This window comes from Dromiciops gliroides, chromosome 5, assembly GCF_019393635.1.
Source record: "Dromiciops gliroides isolate mDroGli1 chromosome 5, mDroGli1.pri, whole genome shotgun sequence".
Taxonomy (NCBI): domain Eukaryota; kingdom Metazoa; phylum Chordata; class Mammalia; order Microbiotheria; family Microbiotheriidae; genus Dromiciops; species Dromiciops gliroides.
This window is the reverse complement of record NC_057865.1, coordinates 21,851,891-21,877,635: the sequence shown is the minus strand read 5'-3', so window position 1 is coordinate 21,877,635 and position 25,745 is coordinate 21,851,891. Positions and strand designations below refer to the sequence as shown.

The following is a 25,745-nucleotide window of genomic DNA, read 5'->3' as shown; positions in this document are numbered from 1 at the left end:
CCTCTAATGCCTTTTTGTTTTTTGTTTTTTTTCCAGGGCAATGGCGGTTAAGTGACTTGCCCAGGGTCACACAGCTAGTAAGTGTCAAGTGTCTGAGGCCGGATTTGAACTCAGGAACTCTTGAATCCAGGGTCGGTGCACTATCCACTGCACCACCTAGCCGCCCCCTCTGTTGCCTTTGTACTTGGTGTGCTCCATAAGCAAGGAGGGAGGTGCTTGAGATGGCAGAGCCAACCACAGTGGCTGGGCCAGAGTTGGGCAAATATGCCTGGGAAGCACCACCCTTCTGAGGGCACCCCACCCACCACCATCATCCAGATTCCAAGAGAGCAGATCCAATGACAGGAAGGAAGGGGAGAAGAAGCACAAAATCCTCATTCGATGACCAACAAGCATTTTCTACGTGCCCATGATGAGTTGGGCACCAAGACAAACTCTGCTCTTAGAGAGTTTACCTTCTGTTGGGAAGAGAGCAGACTCTAAGCAGACACAACAAATACTTTGGGAAGGGAGGACACTAACAGTTGAGGGGAAACAGCAGCGGCTTCATGAAGAAGGCTGTGCTTCAGCTGAGTCTTGAAGAAGGAAGAGATGAGATTCTGATGCAGAGATGATGGGGAAGACACCAGCAAATACTAACCCTACATCTTCTTTCCCATGTCTTTGAAACAGGCCTGAGAATGGTCTGTGCATACACCAAGGGATTGGTTAAAGGAAACCTGACAAGAGATCAGCCTCAGGGTCTAAAGAAGAAAAGCTGTATGAACCCATCATGCAATGGGGCTGGGGGTATGCACTCGAGAGGTTGTCTTTGGAGGGCATGCTGTGGGTGGAAAATGAACTCACTTAAGAGCTGAACAGACAAGGGGAGAGCTGGCTACCTTGGTTTAGGGAAGCTGTATAAAATATGTCAACAAAGACCAGAAAGGAAGGTGGATCTACATATGAAGACAGAAAGGCAGCACATGGTCTAGGATGTTCTGGGATCTAAACAAAGGATGTCCCCTGAGCCTGCCGGGTGGATCTGACTGGCTAGGGACAAGGGTGGCGCAGAACAAGAGGGCAGGAATCACAATTGGAGGACACGAGTGTGTATCAAAACATCTATTTGCTGCAATTAGGTAAGAACATACACTGAAATAAGCATTTATCTCTGTCTTTCCCAATACAATATGGTGGGAAAGCCTGGAACTGGTTTTGTGGGAGGCAAGGAGATCCTTACCATTATCCAGAGAGCATAGAGAAAATCTAAGGCTCTACAGAATCCTAAAACCTCTGCAATCTTTTACCAATCTTTTTGCATTGGAGTTAACCTTTTTTTTTTTTTTTTTTTTTTTTTGCAGGGCAATAGAGGTTCAGTTACTTGCCCAGGGTCACACAGCTAGTAAGTGTTAAGTGTCTGAGGCTGGATTTGAACTCAGGTACTCCTGAATCCAGGGCCAATGCTTTATCTACTGCACCACCTAGCTGCCCCTTTGCACTGGATTTTAAAAATTCAATCATGGCAGAGCAAGAGCATGTAATGGAAAATTCTCACTTCTAGCTACAGGGGAAATAGACTTAATTAGATCTTGAGTAAATGGTAAGGGATCATTTGTCCCAGCTCCCTTGGGCTCTTACTGAGGCAGGCGACCCATTCTTAAAATAGTGATTATGGAAAATATCACCAAATAATGTTTATCAGAACAAATGGAGTAATCGAGAGAAAGAGAAAAAACCAACATTAAATGTAACAAGAAAAAAAGAACGAATGGGAGATGTACCTTGCTTTTACTTTTACATGGAGAAAAGAAGGCAAAATCATGAAAAACCATGTCATGGTAAAGAGTTCAAGGAGTAGAGTCTGATAAAAACAGAAGGCAGGCTTTTAGGCTGTGTTTACAGAACAGTCAAATTAGAAAATAAAAGCGGGAAAAGCAAACCAAGGCATTCTTCCAAATATCCCACCTACTTGGTGCCCCCAAATCTGACTATTCTGATACGGTAAACTTTCATCCAGCTGCCAGACACTGACAGATGGTGCTGCAAAGGGAGCCGCCGGGGGCTAAAATATCCATCTAAGATATTATTTTAGACAAAAATGACAGGGAAGCTTTGAAAACACTGACATGTTCTTGCTTTCAGGGTTGTCTTACTTTTGTCCAGTGGTGATGAACATCCATGGTTCCTAGCATGACATGGCCCAAGGCACTCATGCCTGACCGGTCTGTGAACACTATTGTACAACCTGATAACAAAAACAAAAACCCTTTATCACACATGGATAAGTCTAAAAGGCTCTCACATCACTTAAGCTTATTTACACTGAACTCTGGGATGGAGATGAGTCTGTTACTTAGCTCTTCTTTTATCGTTTTATGGCAAAGGTCTCCCATTCTGAGATTCCCCAGTGGAAATCCAGTCATACCGAGGCCAACTTTTTCTTTTGTTTGTTTGTTTTTTTGCCCAGGGCAATGAGGGTTAAGTGACTTGCCCAGGGTCACATAGCTAGTAAGTGTCAAGTGTCTGAGGCTGGATTTGAACTCAGGTCCTCCTGAATCCAGGGCCGATGCTTCATCCACTGTGCCACCTAGCTGCCCCGCTGAGGCCAACTTTTAGACACACATGTGCATTTCCCTATCACTGTGAAACGCAGCCTCAGCAGCAAAAAGACATGAGGAGAATGCTCAGAACAGAAGGCTCTCGAAGACGCACCTTTGGCGTTCTGAAGGACTTCTGGGCTTTGCTGAGCTAAGCGGCCTAGGCTATGCAGCTGGCTACAGCGGTGAGCTATGCCCCAGCTCCTCTGCCACCTGCATAAACAGAGCACAGAGACAATGTCAACAGCACATTCGAGGGAATCAGGCATGCGCAGGAGAGGGCAAAGAAGGGCAAAGAGCAGTCCTCTGGGGGGCACATGTGGAACAAGGCCAGAACTGACATCTGGCTCCATCAGGAGCCTTTGAGAAAGCAACCAAAGCAAGCTATGGAATCGGGTCTGTTTTCCTGAGAGAAGGCAGTGGGACTGAAGGACCTACAGATTTAAAAAAGAGTAAACAAACTAAAATTTAAAGTTTATATACAATAGAGGTTTATAAAGCAAGAGAAGGGAGAAAAGTATGAAAAATAGGAGCTGCTTTGTCAAGACTGAGAGGTAGTGAGAGGCAACAGAGAGAGGGCCGGCTCCAGAGCTGGGAACACCTGGCTTGGACACAGAATGGCTATGTGACCTTGGGCAAGTCACCTGACCTCTTGGGCTCAGGCAGCTCTCTCTGAGGAGAAGTTGCAAAGCAGGCACCCACCTGCATTGGTAGAGTTTTCTCATCTGAAATGTCCAGTCCCTCTTCTCTGTTAAGATTATAGAAGGATTATTTTCCTTCTTAATAAAATCCATTCATTTCCTTAAAAATCCCTGGCAAACTTATCATACCACATTTTAAAAATCTTACTTCATAGAAATGAGTTTTTGATGAAGAAAGTCATTTTTCTGTATGTTACATGTTATATCAGTCCAAATAAAGGCCGAGCTTTTCCTCATATCTGGATCATATAAAACCTGCTTCTGGTTTACAGGTGTGATTTTTTACTGTGTATTTCAGAGAGATATTTGTAACTTTAAAGGTAAATGGTCCCACATTCCACGATATTCTATATTGAGACTAATATAATGATTTGGCTTTTAAAAATATTTGAAAAAATATATTTGAAATGTTTTTCAAAATTTAGAGGGAAAATTAAATCATATGTTCATGTACTTAAAAAATTTTTTTTATTCTGAATAGAATTTTATTTTCCAAAATATATGAAAAAACAAAATTTTAACATCAATTTTTTTTTTTTTTTTTAGTGAGGCAATTGGGGTTAAGTGACTTGCCCAGGGTCACACAGCTAGTTAAGTGTCTGAGGCCGGATTTGAACTCAGGTACTCCTGACTCCAGGGCCGGTGCTCTATCCACTGTGCCATCTAGCTGCCCCAACATCAATTTTTAAAAAACTTTGTGTTCCAACTTCTCTTCCCCCCTCCATTCCCGCCCCCCACCCACAAGAACTCAATCAATTCAAAATAAGTTATACATGAGTAGTCATGGAAAAATTCCCATATTAGCTAGTTGTGAGAGAAAACAGTCAAAAAACCCAAAACTTCAGATTAAGGAATTATCAAAGAGGAAATGAAAAAAAATTTTAAAATGTGTTTCCATCTGTTTTCAGATACTATCAGTTCTTTCTCTGCAGATGGGCTGCAATCTTCCTAAGTCCCTCAGGGTTACATTGGATCATTGCCTTGCTGAAAACAACCACATGCTTCCCAGCATATCATCCCCCACGATTGCTGTTATTTTGTATACAGTACATTTCACTCTGCTTCAGCTCATGTAGGTCTCTCCAGGTTTTCCCGATAACATCCTGTTCATCACAACCTCTTTATAGTACCTTAAGCTTGACAGAGAATCTTCTTCACAAAAGCCCAGCAAAGTAGGTACCATACATTTTGCCATTATAATCAATCATCATAACTATTTCCCTCTATCCCACTCCCTTCCCATGACATTTACTCTATCTTTTTCTTACCTATTCCTCCTCAGAGGTGCCTTACTTCTGACTATCCTCTCCCTTGCTCTGCACTCCCTTTTTTCACCCTTCCTTCCTCGTCCTCTTCCCCTCCTATTTTCCTGCAGGGTTAGATTGCTCCTCCCAATTGGGTATGAAAGCTATTCCCTCCATGAGCCCACTCCGATGAGATCAGGGTCCCTGAGCTAATTGTGTTCTAAATTTTTCTTCCTCCCTCCCTCCTCAACCCTCTCTATGAGATCAAGTTATTCCATATGTCATACTGGTGTAGTAATGCAGAACATCTTCATCTTCCTTAAAAGTATTTTGCTTTTTTACTGCTCTCTCCCCCAATCTGCCCTTTCCTCCTTCCCTTCTCCCCCCACCCCTTTTCTCCCTCCCCCCGCCAAGGGCAAAAGTATATTACTATAGCTACTTGAGTATGTATGTTAGTCCTTCTTTGAGCCAATTCTGATGATATTAAGGTTCACTCACTCCCCAACTCCTTCCCCCTCTTCTACTCTCCTCCATAAGCTTTCTTCTTGTTTCCTTCATGTGAAATACCTCTCCCCAGACCATCTCTCCCCTTCTCCCTCCCCCAATTTATTCCTCCTATACCTCAACCCTATTTTAATGATGTCATCATGGATTAGCTAGGTGGCACAGTGGACAAAGCACCAGCCCTGGACCCAGGAGGCCCCCCAAGCTCAAATCCAGCCCCAGACATAAGACACCCCTCCCCGTCTGCCCTACAAAGAACAAAACATACTTTATAGATATCATCCCTTCATATTCAGTTCAGCCCTGTCTTCTGTGAATTTCTTGTGAAGAATTTTTGTTTTGTTTTGTTTTTTTGGTGAGGCAACCGGGGCCAAGCGACTTGTCCAGGGTCACACAGCTATTAATTGTCAAGTGTCTGAGGTCACACCTGAACTCAGGTTCTCCTGAGTCCAGGGCTGGTGTTCCATCCACTGCATCACCCAGCAGCTCCTGAATTTCTTATTGAGATAGTTCTTGTGATTTCAAAGTATTATCTTCCCATGTAGGAATGTAAACCATTTGATCTTTTAATATTCCTCATGAAGTCTTTTTCCTGTTTACCTTTTTATGCTTCTCCAGGATCTTGTATTTGAAAGTCAAATTTTCTATTCAGTTCAGGTCTTTTCATCACAAATGCTTGAAAGACCTCTTTCTCATTGAAATCCCATTTTTGCCTCTGAAAAATTATACTCAGTTTTGCTGGGTACGTGATTTTTGGCTGAAGTCCCAGTTCCTTTGCCCTCTGGAATATCATATTCCATGCCCTTCGGTCCTTTAATGTAGAAGCTGCTAGATCTTGCTTTATCCTTATTGGAGCTCCACAGTATTTGAATTCCTTTTTTCTAGCTGCTTGCAGTATTTTCTCCTTGACCTGGGAGTGCTGGAATTTGGCTATAATATTCCTGGAGGTTTTCCTTTTGGGATCTCTTTCAGGAGGTGATCGGTGGATTCTTTCAATTTCTATTTTAGCTTCTGCTTCTAGAATATCAGGGCAATTTTCCCTCACAATTTCTTGGAGGATGGTGTCTAAGCTTTTGTTTTGGTCATGGTTTTCAGGTAGTCCAGTGATTTTCTTTCTTTCTTTTTTTGCTGGGCAATGAGGATTAAGTGACTTGCCCAGGGTCACACAGCTAGTAAGTGTCAAGTGTCTGAGGCTGGATTTGAACTCAGGTACTCCTGAATCTAGGGCCGGTGCTTTATCCACTGTGCCACCTAGTCCAATGATTTTCAAATTATCTCTCCTAGATTTATTTTCTAGGTCAGTTGTTTTTCCAAGAAGATATTTCACACTGCCCTCTATTTTTTCCTTCAATTGGATTTGCTTTACTGTGTCTTGGTTTCTCATAAAGTCACTAGCTTCCATTTGTTCAATCCTAATTCTTAGGCAGTTATTTTCATCAGACAGTTTTTTAATCTCCTTTTCCATTTGGCTTTTCACACTGTTGACTTTTTTCTCATGACTCTCCTGCATCGCTCTCATTTCCCTTTCCATTCTTTCCTCCTTTTCTCTACATCTTCTTTCTATTTCTCCTACTTTCTCTTCAAAGTCCCTTTTGAGAGCTTCCATGGCCTGAGACCAGTTCATATTTTTCTTGGAAGCTTTGGATGTTGGAGCTTTGACCCTGTTATTATCTTCTTCTTCTGAGGTTGTATTGTGGTCTACCTTACCCCCAAAGAAGCTTTCGATGGTCTTCTACTTTCTCTGCCTGCTCAGCCTGGCTTACTATTTCTTGGCTTTTAACTCCTTCTTTAAGTGTGGTGTTGCTTCCAGGACACACTGTTCAAGCTACAGCGTGGCCTGGGGGATGATTTGGCTTCTTCTCAGACTGCCTGGCCTCGTTTTCACTTGATTTTAAACTCTCCACTGGGTGGGGGGCAGGCAGCTGCTTCTCGGCTCTACTCCTGTTCTCAGCTTCAGAGGGTCCCAGGTGTTTTGGGTTGGGGGGGGGCAGGCTTTAATCTCACCTGGCCTGTTCTCAGGTCTGGAGATAACCTCAGGCCTATTTACTAAGAAACCAACCGGCAAAGCTTTCTGTGGTGTGGTTCTCAGCTTCTGATGAGACTGCATAGAGATTGCCAAGGGAGAAAAGAGGTCAAGCCAGAGCCATGGTGAGGGGCAAAGACCCAGATGCCCTTGATTGCCAAAGTTGTAGATTTGGAAAGATGCTCCCATTCTGTAAGATGGCACACTTTTTTTTTTTTTTTTGGTGAGGCAATTGGGGTTAAGTGACTTACCCAGGGTCACACAGCTAGTAAGTGTTAAGTGTCTGAGGCCGCATTTGAATTCAGGTCCTCCTGACTCCAGGGCTGGTGCTCTATCCACTGCACCACCTAACTACCCCAGTTCATTTGTTTTTAGGGCAAGGTCTCCCTATATTTCTCCCAGTGGAAGTGTGGCTACCACTCACAGGCCTAATTCCACTCATGGTTGATATGGGAGTTTTAACCAGCCCCATTTCCAACTCAGGCCTTGTGGGCTCTCCTAGGCATTTACCATATTGCTACTGGGCTTAGCTCCCTCGTACCTCAAAAGCCCCAAACACAGGTAATCCCACCAACCTTAGCTGTCCCATGTACCACCGTGCCTGTCATCTTCAACTTATCAAATAGAAGTCATTACTTTGCACTAGTATCTGTTAAAATTTGACATAAATGGGATATGGAATGATAGGATTCTCCCCCAAATCTAGCCTTGGTTTGCAGAGGTATAGGGGGGTAATGAAATAAGATAATCTCTCACTACAAGTTTAACAATCCAAATTCCTGATTCCTGAACAATGGGAATATTTATGGGTAATCTAGGTTATTCAGAGTTACCTGCAAAGTATGTAATGCTATTACATGAATGTGATATTTATTGGAAGCTATCTCCCCCAAAGAGCTTGTCGATGTCTGCCTTAAGCTGGTTTAAGACCAGCTCTTTTCCCCACCATGTGAATGTGCAGCGGGAACATGCTTTTCTTTCAAATTAATCATGTCAACAATCTCAACTTTGAGGTAGAAAGAGCCAGTCTTTCAATACTTGTTACACAAGAACCAGGACAACACTGTACACAGCAACAACAATTTTGTACAATGATCGACTGTGAAGGATTTGGCTCTTCTCAGCAATACACTGACTCAAGAAAATTCTGAAGAATCATGATGAAAAATGCTATCTACCCCCAGAGGAAGAACTGATGGGAGTCTGAATACAGATTGAAGAATACTTTAAAAAACTTTTTCTTGTTGTTTTTATTGGGAGGGGGTGTTCTGTTTTCTTTAGCAGCACGACTAAAATGGAAATATTTTGCATGACTACACGTGTATAGCCTATATCAAATCACTTGCTTTCTCAATGAAGGGGAAGGGGAGGGAGGGTGGGAGAAAATATGGAATTTGATTTTTTTAAAAAAAGCATGTTGAAATGGTTTTTGCATGTAAAAGAATAAAAAATAAATGCTGCTCCAGGGTGGAACAAGGACTTAAAGCAGCTAGTTCTTTTCTTTCCTATTCCCCCAGAATCCAGTTGTCATGAGGATCAAATAAGATATTTATAAAACATGGGCCACACACCAAGGGCTTGGGGCTTCGCTGTGTGGAGCTCTGCATTCAACTGGGCTTATCTTTCCCTTTCTCTTTTCCCTTCCCTGTCCTTCTTCCCCCACCTATGCGTACAGCCTCACCAGGCAGCCCCTTTGCTTGTTTTTTGTTGTTGCCTCCTGTACAATACTGTGACTAGACTCTGTCCACACTTCGGGCTCTGTCTGTCAGATCTGACCCCTGAAATCTATCTCCGCCTCTTCCACTTCTTGTTCATAAGGGATGTGATTTAGGTCAGACTCATATAGTCTGATGGTTTTCCCTACTTTCTTCAATTTAGGTCTGAATTTTGCAATAAGCTGCTCATGATCGGAGCCACAGTCAGCCCCAGGCCTTGTTCTGACTGACTGTGTAGAGCTTTTCCACTTGTGGCTGCAAAGCACATAAATAACATGGCTGATTTCTATACTGACCATCTGGTGATGCCCATGTGCAGAGTCACCTTTTGGGTTGTTGAAAAGGTGCTTGCTACGACTAGTGAGCTGGTGTGACAAACTCTATCAGTCCCTGCCCCGCTTCAGTTTTTACTCCCAGGCCAAACTCGCCTGTTACTCAATTATCTTTAAATTTCCTACTCTGGCATTCCAATCCCCGATGATGAGTGTGACATCTTTTTTCGAGTGTTATTTCTAGAAGATGTTGTAGGTCTTTATAGAACTGATCAACTTTGCCCTCTTTGGCTTCAGTGGTTGGAGCATAGACTTGCAGTACTGTGATGCTGAACAGTTTGCCTGGGATTTGAACAGGTATCACTGTCATTTTTGAGATTCTATTCCAGTACTGCTTTTCTCCCCTTTAATTGGTTATGAGGGCTACTCAATTTCTTCTAAGGGACTCTTGCCCAGAAATAGGAGAAAGAAATAGAATGGGAAGGACAAGAAATCTCTTCAAGAAAATGAGATATATCAAGGGAATATTTCATGCAAAAATTGCCTGATAAAGGACAAAAATGGTAGAGATTTAACAGAAGCAGAGGAGATGAAGAAGAAGTTACGAGAATACACAGAAGAACTACACAAGAAAGATCTTAACATCACTGCTCACCAGGACGGTGTGGTGACTGATCCAGAGCCAAACATCCTGGAGAATGAAGGCCAGTGGAGCTTAGCAAACATTGGTAACAGTAAGGCTAGTGGAGGGGATGGAATTCCAGTAGAGAGATGTGAAGTCCTAGAAGACGATGCTGTTGAAGCATTGTACTCAGTATGGTGGCAAATTTAGAAAACTCGACAGTGGCCACTGGGTCGGAAAAGATCAGTTTATGTCCCAGTCCTAAAGAAGGGCAATGCTGAGGAATGCTCAAGTTATTGAATAGTTGTGTTCATTTCACACACCAGCAAGATTATGCTTAAGATTCTGTAAGCGAGGTGTGAGCATCCTGTGAACTGAGAACAGAAGATCAGGCTGGTTTTCAAAGAGGCAGGAGAACTAGAGACCAAATTGACAACATTGGCTGGATTATGGAGCAAGCCAGGGAGTTCCAGAACATCTACTTCTGCTTCATTGACTACACTAAAGTCTTTGACTGGGTGGATTACAACAAAAGGTGGCAAGTCCTCAGAGATGGGAGTATAGATCATCTTCCTTATCTCTTGAGGAAACTGTATACAGGCCAAGAAACAACAGAACTAAACAAGGAACAACTGATTGGTTTAAGATTGGGAGAGGAGTACAACAAGGCTGTGTATTGTCACCTTATTTATTTAACTTATATGTAGAGGATAGCATGTGAAATGCTGGGCTGCATGACTCAAAAGCCAGAACTAAGGTTGCTGGGAGAAATATCAACAATTTCAGATAAGCAGATGATACTACTCTGATGGCAGAAAACGAAGAGGAATTAAGAAGTCTCTTGATGAGGGTGGAAAGAGAGAGTGTAAAAACTAGCTTGAAGCTTTTTTTTTTTAGTGAGGCAATTGGGGTTAAGTGACTTACCCAGGGTCACACAGCTAGTAAGTGTTAAGTGTCTGAGGCCAGATTTGACCTCGGGTACTCCTGAATCCAGGGCTGGTGCTCCTTCCACTGCGCCACCTAGCTGCTCCATAGATTGAAGCTTAACATCAAAAAAGAAAGATCCTGGCAATTGGTCCTATCACTTCCCTGAATGGCTGTGGGACAGAGCTGAATATTCACAGAACCTCCCAGGGAACCTCCTGGGCCCAGAGATGGCTGCCATGGGGTGGCAGGGGGACAGCTGTAAAGGAGATCCTGGACCACATCAAGCCCCTGGCCCAAGTGGGCATAGAAGCCGACAGAAGCAAATAAGAGTCGTGACACTGATCAGCAAACCTGGACCTCACCTCTCTTGGGCCACGTGAGTTCTGTGGACTGTACCTGTGGGCAGTGACAGGGCGGACACTTATTGATAACGAGATACTTCTACTTTGCAAAGGGTGGGAATCCCGCTAGGACAGGACAGTGGGGCTCTCTGGAAGGAGGAGCCGGGCACTTTCCTCCAACCCCAGGGCAGTAACTTGTCTAGTGCGTTATAGTGACGACTCTTTTATGTAAGCTTTGGGTGAGAAGACCACTGAGGTCCTTTTCAACACTCCAACTCTGAGTCCCTCGAGGGACTCAGAGGGAAAGAGGCCTATCCCAGCTGCCTATGTATGGCTTCTGGGGGATGACCTAATGCCTGCCCTGGATTCAGCGCACTGTTAGCCCGAGTGCTTGCGTGGGAGCAGAGGACCTTTTTCCTTTCGTTGTAGAGCCAAAGAGCGATGCTTCCTGGCAAACTATGTATGTAGGAGCTAACGAGAGTTATGTGAGTAACCTCCAAGGTCGAATCCACTGTGTAAGCCTAGAACTTTAGTTTTAGGGGACAGGGCACAAGTTTTTTATAGAAGACAACATGGAAGAGTTGAAAGAGATTTGGATTCAAATCCTACTAGGCACCAAAATGTATGACCCTCAGCAAGTCTTGCTACTTCTTCAAGCCCCCCTCCCAATACATAAAACGAGGACAAAAATGCTTATGGTCCTTGCTGCACAGGACTGCAGAGTATACTGAATGCAGTAACTTACCCTCTGTGTAGAGGCTGTGTGGCCCAATAGTTAGAGTCTAGACGAATTTGAATCCTGCCTGTGTCCTTTGGCACCTGGGTGATCCTGGGACCCCTACTGTGCATCTCCAAAAGGAGGCTGAGTAAGACTGACCTTAAGGACCCCTCCTCCACTTCTAAGACCATGATCCCACAGGGCACTTTGAAGAGCACCATGAAAACCCTTAGCTGCTGTGTATATATATGTCGAGCCATTACAGGTGAAATAAATAGGAAGAACATTGAAGACAAACAGAATAAAGAATCATGTTAAAGGTACTCCTCTTAGCGGAAGGGAAGGAAGCAGGGCCGGGAGGTAGCACATGCTCAGTTTGACCTCTGCATCATTACCTGATATCCGAGAGCAGGAGCTGATGAGACAGTTCATCTTTTAAACGGTCTAGTTCCTCTCTCAGTGGCAAACTACTGGTCAGCTTTTTAATGGCACTTTTTTCATTACTATCTAACCAGGACCTAGAAAGAGAAAGAGAGTTGTACACATTGGAATTGTCCATTTATTCCCCCAGCAGAGAAAGCTAAAACTCCTATTTTTTAAGGTATATTCCCCCCCCATTACACATTAAAACAATTTTAAACATTTTTTTAAAAGTTTGGAATTCCAAATTTTATCCATCCCTTCTTTCCACCCCAGATGGTAAGCCATCTGACATAGGTCATACATGTGCAATTATTATAATGTTTCCACATTAGCTGCAACAACAAAAGAATGAAAGAAAGTGAAAAATACTATGTTTCAGTCTGTATTCAGATCATATCAGTTCTTTCTCTGGAGGCTGATAGCATGTTTCATCATGAGTCCTTTGGAATTGTCTTGGATCATTGTATTGACAAGAATAGTTAGGTCATTCACAATTCATCATACAAAATGCTGTTATCACGTACAATGTTCTCTTGGTTCTGCTCACTTCACTATACATCAGTTCATACATGTCTTTCTAGGCCTTTCTGGAATCATCCTGCTTGTCATTTCTTATAGCACAATAATATTCCATCACCATCATATACCACAGTTTGTTTAGCTATTTAGATCCCCAGTTGGTGGGTATTCCCTCAATTTCCAGTTCTTAGCCACACAAAACGAGGTGTTATAAATATTTTTTTTGTATAAATAGGTCCTCCCCCCACTTTTTTTTTTATCTCTTTGGGATACAACAGTGGTTTTTCAGGCTCAAAGGGCATGCCTAGTTGGGCACAGTTCCAAATTGCCCTCCAGAATGGTTACATCAGTTCACAGCTCCACCAACATTTATCATTTTCCTTTTTTGTCATATTAGCCAATCTCATAGGTGTGAAGTGGTACCTCTGAGTCATAAAACTCCTATTGTTTAAAGACATATGTCATTTCAATCAAATCAAACTTTGGTGAATATTTTTGCATTTCTATTAAGACCACCAGCCTTTTACCCTTCTACATTATCATTTGAATTTTTTGGATGTTTCAAATTTCCTGCATATTTTTTCCTCCTGTCCAAGAAGTCTGCCCCTTGAATACACCCATGGACTTGCATTCTCCTCCCTGATGTGGGTACTGCCCATTGATGCAGATTATTGCAGCTCAATCCCTCAGGGTAAAATAATCACTTCTATTAAAAGAACTTCTGTCGGGGCAGCTAGGTGGCGCAGTGGATAAAGCACCAGCCCTGGATTCAGGAGTACCTGAGTTCAAATCCTACCTCAGACACTTAACACTTACTAGCTCTATGACCCTAGGCAAGTCACTTAACCCCAATTGCCCTGCAAAAAAAAAAAAGCAAAGTTGCTATAGGGGCAGCTAGGTGGCACAGTGGATAAAGCACTCCAATTGCCTCACTAAAACAAAACAAAACAAAACAAAAAAGAACTTCTGTCACTGCTTAAGAAACTGGGAGAGAAAAAAACCCTTGCTATGAAAATGTTCTTAAAAAATGTCAATGCCACACGACAGTTAGAGAAGTGAGCTTTCACAGGGGTCTTCAGGTGCTGAATTTCTCTCGTCTTGCTCCCCCACCTCATCCCTCGTGCACAGGGAGGAGGACATTGTTTATTTCTTTTCAATTCCAACTTTTTTTGTGCTGGGCATGAAGTACATGAACCCAATAGGTTAGAAGCATGTGAGGCTGGAAGGCCAGATACTGCAGTCAGCCAGAGCACTGCCTTATCCAGTCTGTCTCAAGCTGCCACAGATATGCAGCAAGGTCGTCTGTCAGCCCTTATGCAAACACTGACACTGTCAGTAACTCCACTATACCTGTCCAGCTCCTGCCCCACCAAATCTGCATCATGCTGCTGGTCTTGCCCTCAGGATGCCAGGCAGCCCCTTGGGCCATGACAGCTCAAGGAGTCCCAATCCCTACCTGAGAATCACTGGCACAAGACCTCAGGTAAAAGGAAAAAAGCTCAAGAAGTTAGCATGTAAACATTTTTTTAAGCTATGCTGATCACAACTGTTTAAGATGACTGAACTTCAAATCTCATAACTTATCCAATAATTTACGGATAGGCTGACATCTTTTAAATCAATGTTTGATCAATTTTCCAATCAAAAACCTGAAACAAAGTTGGAAACCAGCCAAGGGTCATTCCCACCCAGCTTCCAGAAGCTGATGCCAAGGATCTCAGAAGTCACTAAGCCACCAAGCTTTAGGCAAACGATAGCACACATCCAGTAAGTAAAACCACAAAGAGCTCCTTAGAAATTGTGAAACAATCTTCCTGATTTGGGGGCGGGGCTTAAGGGAGAGAAGGAGGAAGGAGAAGGTGAACTCAGAGGCTAAGATTCCATTCATTTCTTAAACAACCACCCACTCAAAATTAAGAAAACAAAAGACAAACAACTAATTTTTAAAAATGGGTAAATGTTCTTAGAATTCAGCATATAAAGTGTCTGAATTCTTACCTAAACTTTTGTAAGCACAAAATTCACAAAAATTCTCATCTTTTACAAAATTCTTGTCCTCATTTTCAATGGAGACAAATCTTAACTTCCTGCCCTGGATACAAGGAGAATGACATCTCATTTTGGACATCAGGTCATCTGCTTTTAGGGGGAGAACATCCCTACATATACATGTATACTTCTGTATATGTATATGTATATGTATATGTATATGTATACGCATATGTATATGTATAGGTATATGTATATGTATAGGTATAGGTATAGGTATATGCATATGCATATGTATATGTATAGGTATAGGTATATGTATAGGTATAGGTATATGCATATGTATAGGTATAGGTATAGGTATATGTATATGCATATGTATATGTATAGGTATAGGTATATGTATATGTATAGGTATAGGTATATGCATATGTATATGTATAGGTATAGGTATATGTATAGGTATAGGTATATGCATATGTATAGGTATAGGTATAGGTATATGTATATGTATAGGTATATGTATATGCATATGTATATGTATAGGTATAGGTATATGTATATGTATAGGTATATGCATATGTATAGGTATAGGTATAGGTATATGTATAGGTATATGTATATGCATATGTATAGGTATATGTATATGTTTATGCCTGGTTATAGCAATTTACTTTCTGGGCATTAACTAAATAAACAGTCGCCTCCTGTTCCTACCGTTGTTGGGACTCCAAAAAATGAACATGCCAATCCTGGCCCAGTACTTGCTGGGAAAGAGTGAATCGATTTCCCAAGGAGAGGTACAACACATTATCTTGGCTTTCTTTCCAGCTTAGCTCACTGTTGTCTCTGACCCTATTCTATGCCTTTCTCCTCTTCCTCCGCTTTCTCCTTGTGCCCTTTCCCCAGCCTCTCCCTCATATACAATGTTATTTGTGTCTACACCTTTTCTAACTCACTGGAGAGATCTGGCTTTTAATGCACTCCCAACTTCTGATGCCTTGACTTTGCACATAGTAGGCACTTTAAAAAGGTTGAATTCCATCAAATGTAGAGAGCCTTCTGATACTGCCACCAGTCCCCACCCTGGTCTGCCAGAGAGAAAATAAATGGAGCATTGGCACCATAGTCTCATCCATAATTCAGCCCAAACCAAAGGATGAAGAGTAGACACCTGAGTAAACCTTTTACAGTCACATATTTAGAGAAGAAAATGAGAAATTTTCCATTTCAACAAGCCTCAAATTACATATGCCCTTGGACCAGAAGGCCTTCCTGGTCTTGCATTAGGTGCTGGGCCAGCAAATTCCATCAGTCCTCAGCACCTTCAGGATGAAGTGGAGACTGGGCATTTCTAGCCCTTCCCAAACCAGCTCCTGCCTCCTCCTGCCTCCCCCTCCCCTTCAGGCATGCTACAGTCTAGCCAGCCTGGCCTGCCTCAAACACAGACAACGATCTCCCACCTCGGGACCTGTTCTGTGCCTGGGATGCGCTTCCTTTTGTTATGGGAGGATTATGGGCCCTGGTTACCCCAGAAGTTGTCTGGGGAGGTTAAGGAACTTTTCCCTTGAAACCTCAGGAGTTTTCCCCTGAGATCAAGGAGGCCTCTTCTTGAGCTCAACCAAGGACAGACACACCCAAAAGTGATAAGCAGCAAGTTCCAGAACCACCACCCTACATTCCAGTCCTCCTCACCACCTGGATGAGGTAATCCTGATAGGCGTGGCTGAACCAGGAGAGGACATAGAAACCACCCACCAGCAGACTGCTTCGACCCACCAGGACGGTGTTAATGCCCATCACCAGATTGCCCACGACCCATAATCAAACTACCCCAACCCACCACCAGACGACTTCCAACCCATCGCCCAATAAGGGACATTTTACCCCCGCCATCTTAGCCCTATACAAGGGTGCTCCCCAAACTAGTCAGGGAGGAAAGTGTTAAACCTTCGGGCCAGCTTCTCTTGTACCCCAATAAACCTGTTCTTTTATTCCTAAACAGGACTTGCGCGAGAGTGTAATTCTTTACAGAAGAATCCTCAGGCCCCATGTGCTTTCTCCCCATATCACTTTTGTCTCTGTCTCCTTCAAGAATGAACAGCTAAGCTCAAGGTTGCCTTCCTCATGTGGCCTTTCTGGAATCTCTCTTCCCTGGCCCTGCCTCAAAGTTACCCCTCCGTCACTCTGCCAGCCCACTGAGCCATGCACACTGCCACACCTTTCCCCTGACGGCAGGGACGGCTTCACTTCTGGCTTTTGTGTCCCCTGCCCCCCAGCTCGGGTTGTGAAATCCCCTGAGCCTGACACTGGACAAATGGGAGTGACCCTCTGACAGTTACACCCAAAGTAAGCAAAGAAATGTCTGATCCTTCCCATCCAAGCATCTGCTGAGAGAGAACTGCCTGGGAATTGGTTTGTTTTTTTTTGGTCAGGCAATTGGGGTTAAGTGACTTGTCCAGGGTCACACAGCTAGTAAGTGTTAAGTGTCTGAGGCCGGATTTGAACTCAGGTCCTCCTGACTCCAGGGCCGGTGCTCTATCCACTGTGCCACCTAGCTGCCCCAGGAATTTTTAATGTTTAATAATCAGCAAATGAGCCCACACTTCTACTGACCATTCAGGGGCCATGCTCATGACTGATTAAATGAATGGATGGCGGGATTCTTCACTGCTTGGACCTGGACACTGGACACTGTCTGTACAGACAACTCTCTTGGAGGTAACTCCCTTAGCCAGAGCCCAATACTGACATTCCTGCGCATGCCCAGAGTCATATATCCAGGAGATGTGTGTGTGTGTGTGTGTGTGTGTGTGTGTGTGTATGTGTGTCTTTACCTGTCCAAATGACATGTGGTGAACCTATGATGATCACTAGCAAGCATTAGCTCTTGTTTACAGTAAGAAGGGAACCTTTGTAGAAGGGAGGAGTTTAGGGCAGACTGGTAGATATATGAGATACCTTCTCATGTCAGATTTACAGGGTATCCTAAAAGTCTCAGAGCTGCTTGAGCCCTTAAAAATCACCCCGGGACTTTTGGGGCACCTTGTATTTCTAGCTACAAGAAGAACATTTTTCAGCAAATACAAAGTTTACCAAGATTCTGTCAAAGAAGATTTTTAATCTACGCCGGTCACTTCAGTTGCTGCCACCCTCTGCATATCTCAACCTTGGGAAGATTGTCAGTCCTAGAAAGACTATTATTACAATCCCAAAATGCCATAGTGGCCCCCTTAGACGTCTGCCTGCTTAGCCATTTCAAGTACAAATTCTACTATGAGGTAAGGAGTTTTAGGGGAAAAATGATCTTCGGAAGGGCAAATGACGGGTTCTCGGCTCAGTCGGTGACACGCTGGGACTCCAGGCCTCTAACGTTTCCTCCTCTGCCTGCCGATCCTTAGCCCTTGGGTTTAGGGTCACTGAGCTCTTACCTGCTGCTCTACAGGTTGGGCCCCTAACCCTGGGTCAAAATGGCAGATCTCTGAAGTTCTTCTTGGGCATTTCCCCTCGAGCCAATTTCCATCAGAAACGCTGCTCTAGTTTTTAGACTCACTCACTTTTCATTCTGATGTAGGGCCTTGGCGCTCACCATCAGAGTGCCCTATGGGAGGGGCTGCACTTCCTGCGTGATCAGCTCTTTGCTTGCTTGTCCCTTTGTCTTCAGGCTGCTGGCCCCTCCTTCCCCAGCCTTCTTCCCAGAAGCTCTGCTGACAGCCAATTAACTCCACAGCCATCACTAAGTTCACACCATGACCCACATTTTCCTCAACAGGCTTAAAACATTTTGTCTGTAGTAGAAAGTGGGTACAATGACAGTTCACATGAGGAGGGGCCAGGGTTTTTCACGGCAGCCATGCCTGTGAATTGACACAACTATGAATCTCATCCAAGATGAAGAATGGCAGGAAGCAAGGGAAATACAGAACATGAAATGAGGAACATCTGGATTCCAATCCAGCCTCTGGGACTTCCTAGCTGTGACCTTGGCCAAGTCACTTAACCTCTGCCTGCCTCAGTTTCTTCAACTATAAGATGGAGATAATTCTAAGAGCTATCTTCCAGGGCTACTGTGAGAATCAAATGAAAGGACAGCTTTAAAGTACTTACTGACAGTGCCTGGCACATAGTAGGTGCTTAATAAATAAGGGGAGTTCCTCCCTCCCCTCCCCTTAATAGTCTCATCCCCTTCTTGGCTCAGCTCAGTCTTACTCTTGGTCAGCTGGGACCTGGGAGGAGCAGGTCAGCAAACAGAATCTGAAGAGCAGCTGGCATGTTGGTGGGTTGTCAAGTACCGCCTACAGTATTTGGACGCCAAAGAATATTACAGGGAAATCTCTTTATGCCAGCTATCAGGAAGATGGATGCATCCCAATCTATAGAGTATCTGACTTAGCCAATGATCAGTTCCAAAAATAATTTACTCCAACATTATCAATGGTAAGCCAAAAGCCTGCCAAGGAGAAAACTGGTATTATTTTTTTTCTTTCATTAGAGGCAGATTTCCAAAAGTTGGCAGAATCTTTCCCTAAATCACTATTTAAAACTCATCTGGAAAAGACTTCTTTGTTAAGTTGCTAATACAAAGTGAGAATTCAGAACTCCTGTTTTGTTGAAGCATTTTTTTTTTTTTGGTGGGGCAATGGGGGTTAAGTAACTTGCCCAAGGTCACACAGCTAGTGAGTGTCAAGTGTCTGAGGCCGGATTTGAACTCAGGTCCTCCTGAATCCAGGGCCAGTGCTCTATCCACTGCGACACCTAGCTGCCCAGAACTCCTATTTTAAAAGACTACTTTAATTCGACTTTAACTGGCCAAATAACAACAAAAAAGGGTTGTTACAATATCCTTCTGGGAGATGTGTCATGGGTCTTACAAACACAAGATTTTCACAAGACCCAAGTGAAGTAAATTTTCAAAAATAATTAAGGTTCAAGAAATGTTCCCCAAATGATTCTTGTAATTTGAAGTTTAAAGCTAAGAGAGACAGAGGCTCATGAGGCTTTGAATTATATATCTCAAAGCCAATGTTCCTGATGGAAGGAATTAGCTTGAGACTATTATTTGTTAGTAGTTTTCTGTAAAAAAGAGATTTTAATTTGCGATATGTGCTATGGTGCTGACTTAATGAAGGAAAAGCATTTACATACATGAGAGAAGTTTCCATTCTTCGGACTTTTTCCAGTTCTTCTTCAGGGTCCTTGAATCCAGTGAAGGAGTAGTAAGTCTTGTCCCATTTGATCGGTCTGTCAAATGCCCTTTTGGCCCCCGCCGGTGCCTGGGGAGCCACATTAGCACTCAAACTCTGGATATGCTCGGTGGATAAACTGCAGGAGTTCAGGATATCTAAGACGGTGTTCAGTAGATCTCGGCTTTGCAAAGTAAAGGTGACAGCTCGGAACCCTAGAAAATAGAACCCCATAACAATTATTATTGGCTTCAGTTTAATATCATCTTTGCTTTTAAAAAGTCATCTTTTTACATTAAAAATTTATATCAAAATTCACATATATGTTCTATTCAGTTCATAAAATATAAAATGTAATGAAAAAATTCTCCTTAAATACTTTAAAATTAATTTTAATGGCAAAACATTTGTGAAAAAACAAAACAACTTCACCCCCACCTCCCTAACTACACACACAATTATACCTGCCCATGTGCCCTCTGGGAGAGCAGCTTCAACCTTTCATTTAAATTTCATTATTGGTGTGCAAAATTGAGGGCTGATGCATCCTTTATAGCTAAAGGGCAGCAGTCTAGAAATTGAGGGTTACCGCCTTAAGGGTCACTTACTAGCTGTGTGACCCTGGGCAAGTCACTTAACTCTCACTGCCCCACCAAAAAAAAAAAAAAAAAAAGAAAGAAAGAAGGAAAGAAATTAAGGGTTATCAAGCCCAACTCAGTGGCTCCAGTTTGGAGTCAGTCTGCACAGCCCCAGTCCCAGAAAAATTGTCCTAAGAGTTAGAATGCACAAAAAACTTCCTAACAGGCTAGGACTGCAAGGTCCCATGTCTCTCTTTTAGACAGAAGTTCAGAGAAATTGTTTTGGGCACAGCTAGCCTCTTGTTTTGAGAGCCATGAGACCTAAGCTTTCTTTGCGTGGTGGGAGGGTGCTCCTCCTGACCTCCTACTTGCATACCCACAGGGCTGGGGCCTGCCCTTTCCATGGCTGATTGATCATCATAACCGCTGAATGTGAAGGCCTGATTAGCCATTGTTTTCTTGGGCCAGACCTTGATCTAAGCCTAGTGACCAAAGTTACTAAATGATCAATAAGAGGCTTATTTTCTAGAATATGTCTACAGGAAGAACATGGGCATCACTCCTGTCCTCAGTGGTAAAACACGGCCACCAAATAAATGCAGTACGTGGTTTGGGAATCAAAGGCATGTCAAATTTTACTCTTCCCTCTACTTTAGGACTACCTCAAGCAATAATACCTGAAGGTTACATTTGGTGTCACCACTGGTCTCCCATAATTTAAATCCAACTTTTGTTTTCTCTGGGTCTTAGTAACCCCTACTGATTTATAGTGGGAGGTTTGTAAGATTCCTTGAACTGTTCAGGAGATGAGTTAAGTCTTGTGCAGTCAAGGAAATGAGCTTCCCTTTCTAGGACTTTTATGGTTTTTATCTTGAAGATTTTGAGGAGGACTGAGAGAGGGGAAGTTAGGGCAGACAACAGCCTAAGGGACCCATAGATATGGGCCCTGGGGAGAGTGTGGAGGGACTAGAGAAATCAGCCTGCAGCTACTCAGGAGACTCCTACGTCAGCAGCGATGAGAGATGCCCATATCATCTCTTTTCCTACCTGGCTCCAGGAGGAGCACAACAGGATTAAATTCCCCTGTTCACAGTCCCTGACTCATCTTTAAATACCAACTGGGCATCCTGTTTTCCAGGAAACATAAGACCGTCTTTCATTTGTCTCAAAACCCTTTGCACACGTGGTGTGCGTGGTCTAACCTTCCACGTTACTGACGTAGGCTTGCTCAAAGCCACCTCTGAAGTTAGCAGCGATCCCGCTCGTGGGATTCAGAGGCTGGGGGCTGATGAGCTCAAGGCCCCACCCTGCTTTCCTAGGACAGAGGCTCCTTTCAAAGACTGTTCCCTACTCCGCACAATGAGAGTGAAACTTGTCAGAAGCATCATAGAAATGGACAGGGCACCTAGTGCACTCAGCGGTTCCTGGCCATCCGAGGATGTCTGCTCCGTTTCTCTCACATAAAAAGTAAGCTGAGTTGGTTTCAAAGACTTGAAGCCTGGTTTCTGCAGGTTTTCCAAGTAGGCACTTAATTTCTTAAGAGAATTTTCATTGATTTCCTGAGGGAGAAAAGAAGTAGTCACATATACGAGAGCAAACAGTATGAAAATTGTACTGAGCTATGTGTTATTGGAGGGTTAAAATAATTTAAAAACATTTAGGATCTAGGTAATAGGGGACTAAAACCTGAAAACGACTGTAGGAGTTTACTAAAACCACTGACTTCTGCTCTCTTCATGCATCTCTTTGCATTTCAGTGTAACGCTCTGACTCTTGGGGCTGGCAGCACGGCCAGTGTCAGGGAACAGACTCAGAAATACAATGTGTGCGCCTGGTTCTCTTGTGCCTGCTGTCCATGGTGCTGGAGCATGTCACCTTTTCTTCACAGGTCTAAGATACTGGCTATGGACCTACTTAAATTCAACATGATCACTAATTACTCAGAAGTTTAATTTCATCATATGTAAAAACAGAACCTTTCTGGCCTCCAGGATTCAGTGAAATAGAGGGGAAAAAAGACAGCACCCAGTCCAGGACTCTGCACACAGGAAGCCTGTTGAATAACGACTCTAAAACTTAATTCCTGAACAATCAATTTATGTAGAAAAATATCCAGTCAGCAAACCAAGCCCAAACAGCATACATAAAGAATCAAGTCATCTCCAGGCAAGCACTTCTAGTCTAATGATGTGCACTTCAATGATATAGACCAAGGGCAAACTTAAGATCCTTAGCTCTAAAGGGACTGGCAGCCCATCTGAGAGGGTGCGTTCTCCTAAAGACAAATAAGGGAGTCGGTCTGGATCTGGCTGGTTGTGTTCCTCTCCTGGCCTTGGGGGAAGGAGGAAGAAGACAGCTGTTGGGGAGTCTGCTGGACCTGCCCCTCCCTGGGCTCAGCCCAAGAGTGAATACAGATTCAAAAAGGAAACTGGGAGAGCCTGAGGAAGGTGCAAACCTCCTTGGAGGAGACGTTCATCATTTGAAAAATCGAGCACGTGATAGGGCCTGAGACAGGTAGGGGAGCCACTCGCTGAGGGCTCCTAGCTTCTTGCTGTTTGCATGTTTTAATTATAAAATAGTCAAGTGTTTCCAAGAGAACAAATACAGACCATAATACTGTCACATCTGAGAAACACATGAGCTATGGGTGATAAATCTGTCACTCAACCATGCTCACTGTTTCAAAATAATGATGCTCAAAGCCACATTCCATCAAGCATGGGCACCAGTTTCTTTTTTAACTGAGAACTGTATTTCTCCTCTTTATTGAGTGATGGCTCAGATGTTCAGGGGAGTTTGAAAAGAACCAGTTTGCTCTTTCACTCTCAGTCTCTCCCAGTGACCTTCAGTCAATCAGTAAGCACTCACTATGTACCTACTGTGCGCCAGGCACCATGTGGGATGCTGGGGGCCAGAGACAGAGGTGTCTCCACAGAGCTCCATCCATTCACATGGGGGAGACAGCACGTACGCATCTCGTGATTTGCAGAATACACAGAATGAACCCGGCAAAGTTTGGCTGTGGGGATCAGGACAGAGTTCAGAGATCTGAAAGGCAGAGCTGAGGAGGTGGGCCCTCCAGGTACTGGGGGGACCCCAATACCAAACTACAGAGGAGGAGGTGGATCGTCTTGTGTGAGGAACAGGCAAAGGCCTGGGAGACCACAGTGGGAATGGAAGGGAGTCACATGTGGGGCATCCGACAGAGGCAGGAAGGGGCAAGGCGGCCGGCCGAGGGCTTTGTATGTTGGACAGAGAACATTCTGTTTGACTGTAGGGACGGGGGGGGGGGGGGGGGGGGGGGGTGGTGGGGGTGGTGGGGGTGGGGTGGTGTTTGTGTGTGTGTGTGAAGCCCAGGATAATCTCTGGCGGCCCTGTGGAGGATGGCTTTGAGTGGGGAAGGACTAGAGGAAAGGAGACAAAGGGGTCACTGCCATGGTCCCCAGGAGAGTCATCAAGGCTAGGTGACGGCTCTGTATCTGTGAGTGGAGAAAGAGGGAGAGAGCTCCGAAATATCCTGACAATGGAAAGGATGGGATCTAGTGACTATGTGGGAGATAGGGGAGTCAAGGATGACACCAAGGCTGAGAACGAGAGATGCCTCAGCAGAAATCAGCAAGTGGGTCTGGGAAAAGAGAATGGGTTCTATTGGGCCATGTTGGGTTGGAGATCCTTCCAGGAAGTGGAGTCTGACATGGCTAAGAGGCTGTCAGTGATGAGGACAAGGCCCTCAGGAGACACCAGTTAAAAGGAACAAAGGAGACCCAGAAGAATGTTTTTAAGTATTTCTAGACCTTCTCTCCTCTGGTCCTCATCCCACCGTAAGTCATTTCCACATATAAGGAAATGAAAGCTTTGAGGAGGTAGAAGGCCTGCCGAGGGTCTAGGGTGGGATTTGAACCCAGATCTCTCTAACTCCCAATTCGGAGCTCTCTGCACTATGCCATCCTACCTTTCAGCTGGTATGTAGGTTCTATGACGGAGTGGAAAACATCTTGAGATATTACAAAATGTGCACTGACAATATGCAGAAATGAGGGCATTCACAGGCACAATCAAGAATGGATTCTACAGTGTCCCCAAAGTCTTAGCACCATTTTAGGCTGATGAAAGCTTCTAGCTGCACTGAGACTTTTGGGACACCCACCCTTAGGAACATCAATTTGATAGATTTCCAAAATTTTCCATTTCTCTTCTAAAACTCGACCCACAAAATGTAATTACGACTAAAACTTGGGAATCAGCTTGTTACATTTTAAGGTTTCACTATCCTACTCTTTCAGTTAGGTACAGAAAAGTTATCCCAACCCAACAGACAAACCGAAACCAACCACCCTTCCACGGCACATTTTACTAGGCCTTGTTACACCCAACAAACACCAAAGGGACTTAAGTACAAGGACAAATGCTCACCCTCTCTTTGGGATGCTGTCCAAAGAAATCTGGGTGCACGGCAAAATAGAAAGGTCTCAGAGCATTCACGGCCTCAGCTCCTGAGAGAGTTCTCGAGTGAAGAAGCCAGGGGGGGAATATTTTCTCTAGACATAACCTTGTAGGTATATAACAAAGGTTTTGTTATCCATCAAAGCAGAAAGCAGAATACAAGTAAAGGTACAAAATGATTCAAATACATATAATTAAAACAGAAACACTATTTCTAGGGAACATAACCTCCAATAGCAACCCAAGTAAAGAATGTTCTTGTTCTCCTGAACTCTATGACAAGATGCTCCAAACTCAGCTGATGTTCACCCTGAGGCCCAGAGACTTTAATATGAAGGTTGGCACAACCTTAAGGGCAGCATAGAATAAATTAGAAAATATGGTTTGGGATAAAGAAATGAGAGAGACCAAAGCCTGGTAGACTACCCAGAAGCCTAAAGCCTGTCAACCATTCCTTTCTTTTAAATTTTTTTTCCTTTCTTACCCCCCCCCCCCACCTTTTTTTTGGTGGGGCAGTGAGGGTTAAGTGACTTGCCCAGGGTCACACAGCTAGTAAGTGTCAAGTGTCTGAGTCTGGATTTGAACTCAGGTCCTCCTGAATCCAAGGCTGGTGCTTTGTCCACTGTGCCACCCAGCTGCCCCTCATCTCTTTCTTCAAAAAGAAAGTTGTAGGCATTGGGCATGGCCAGTACTGAACGACATCACTGCAAAAGGCCGTACTGTACCAGGCACACAAATGGGGGTCACTTCTGAATCAGCTCCATGTATGGCCATTTCACCATCATACTTGAGGGTCAAAAGTCGTATAAAATGAGAAGGCATGAAAATGAGAAGCCACTACAACTCTCCAATTTGAGTTATTAGAGTAGGCAGATGACAGGAAAAAATAAGAAATAAATAAAGGTACAGACACTGACTTTGATTATCACCATTTCTTAGATAAACAAAACTGATAGAAAGGAGT

At 43.8% G+C, this 25,745-nt stretch overlaps 1 protein-coding gene across 1 annotated transcript in view; it reads right to left on the bottom strand.

Annotated features, from left to right (window-relative positions):
- Nucleotides 1-25,745, bottom strand: part of TCAIM (T cell activation inhibitor, mitochondrial) — a 40,691-nt gene that overhangs the window by 5,443 nt on the left and 9,503 nt on the right. Inside the window, exons 3-8 of the mRNA XM_043967186.1 lie at nucleotides 24,752-24,887; nucleotides 21,744-21,897; nucleotides 19,723-19,975; nucleotides 12,042-12,164; nucleotides 2,695-2,792; nucleotides 2,136-2,227 (exon numbers count right to left, since the gene is read on the bottom strand). Of these exons, the coding sequence (XP_043823121.1) occupies nucleotides 2,136-2,227; nucleotides 2,695-2,792; nucleotides 12,042-12,164; nucleotides 19,723-19,975; nucleotides 21,744-21,897; nucleotides 24,752-24,887 (856 nt within the window). The remainder of the gene's footprint in view (nucleotides 1-2,135; nucleotides 2,228-2,694; nucleotides 2,793-12,041; nucleotides 12,165-19,722; nucleotides 19,976-21,743; nucleotides 21,898-24,751; nucleotides 24,888-25,745) is intronic.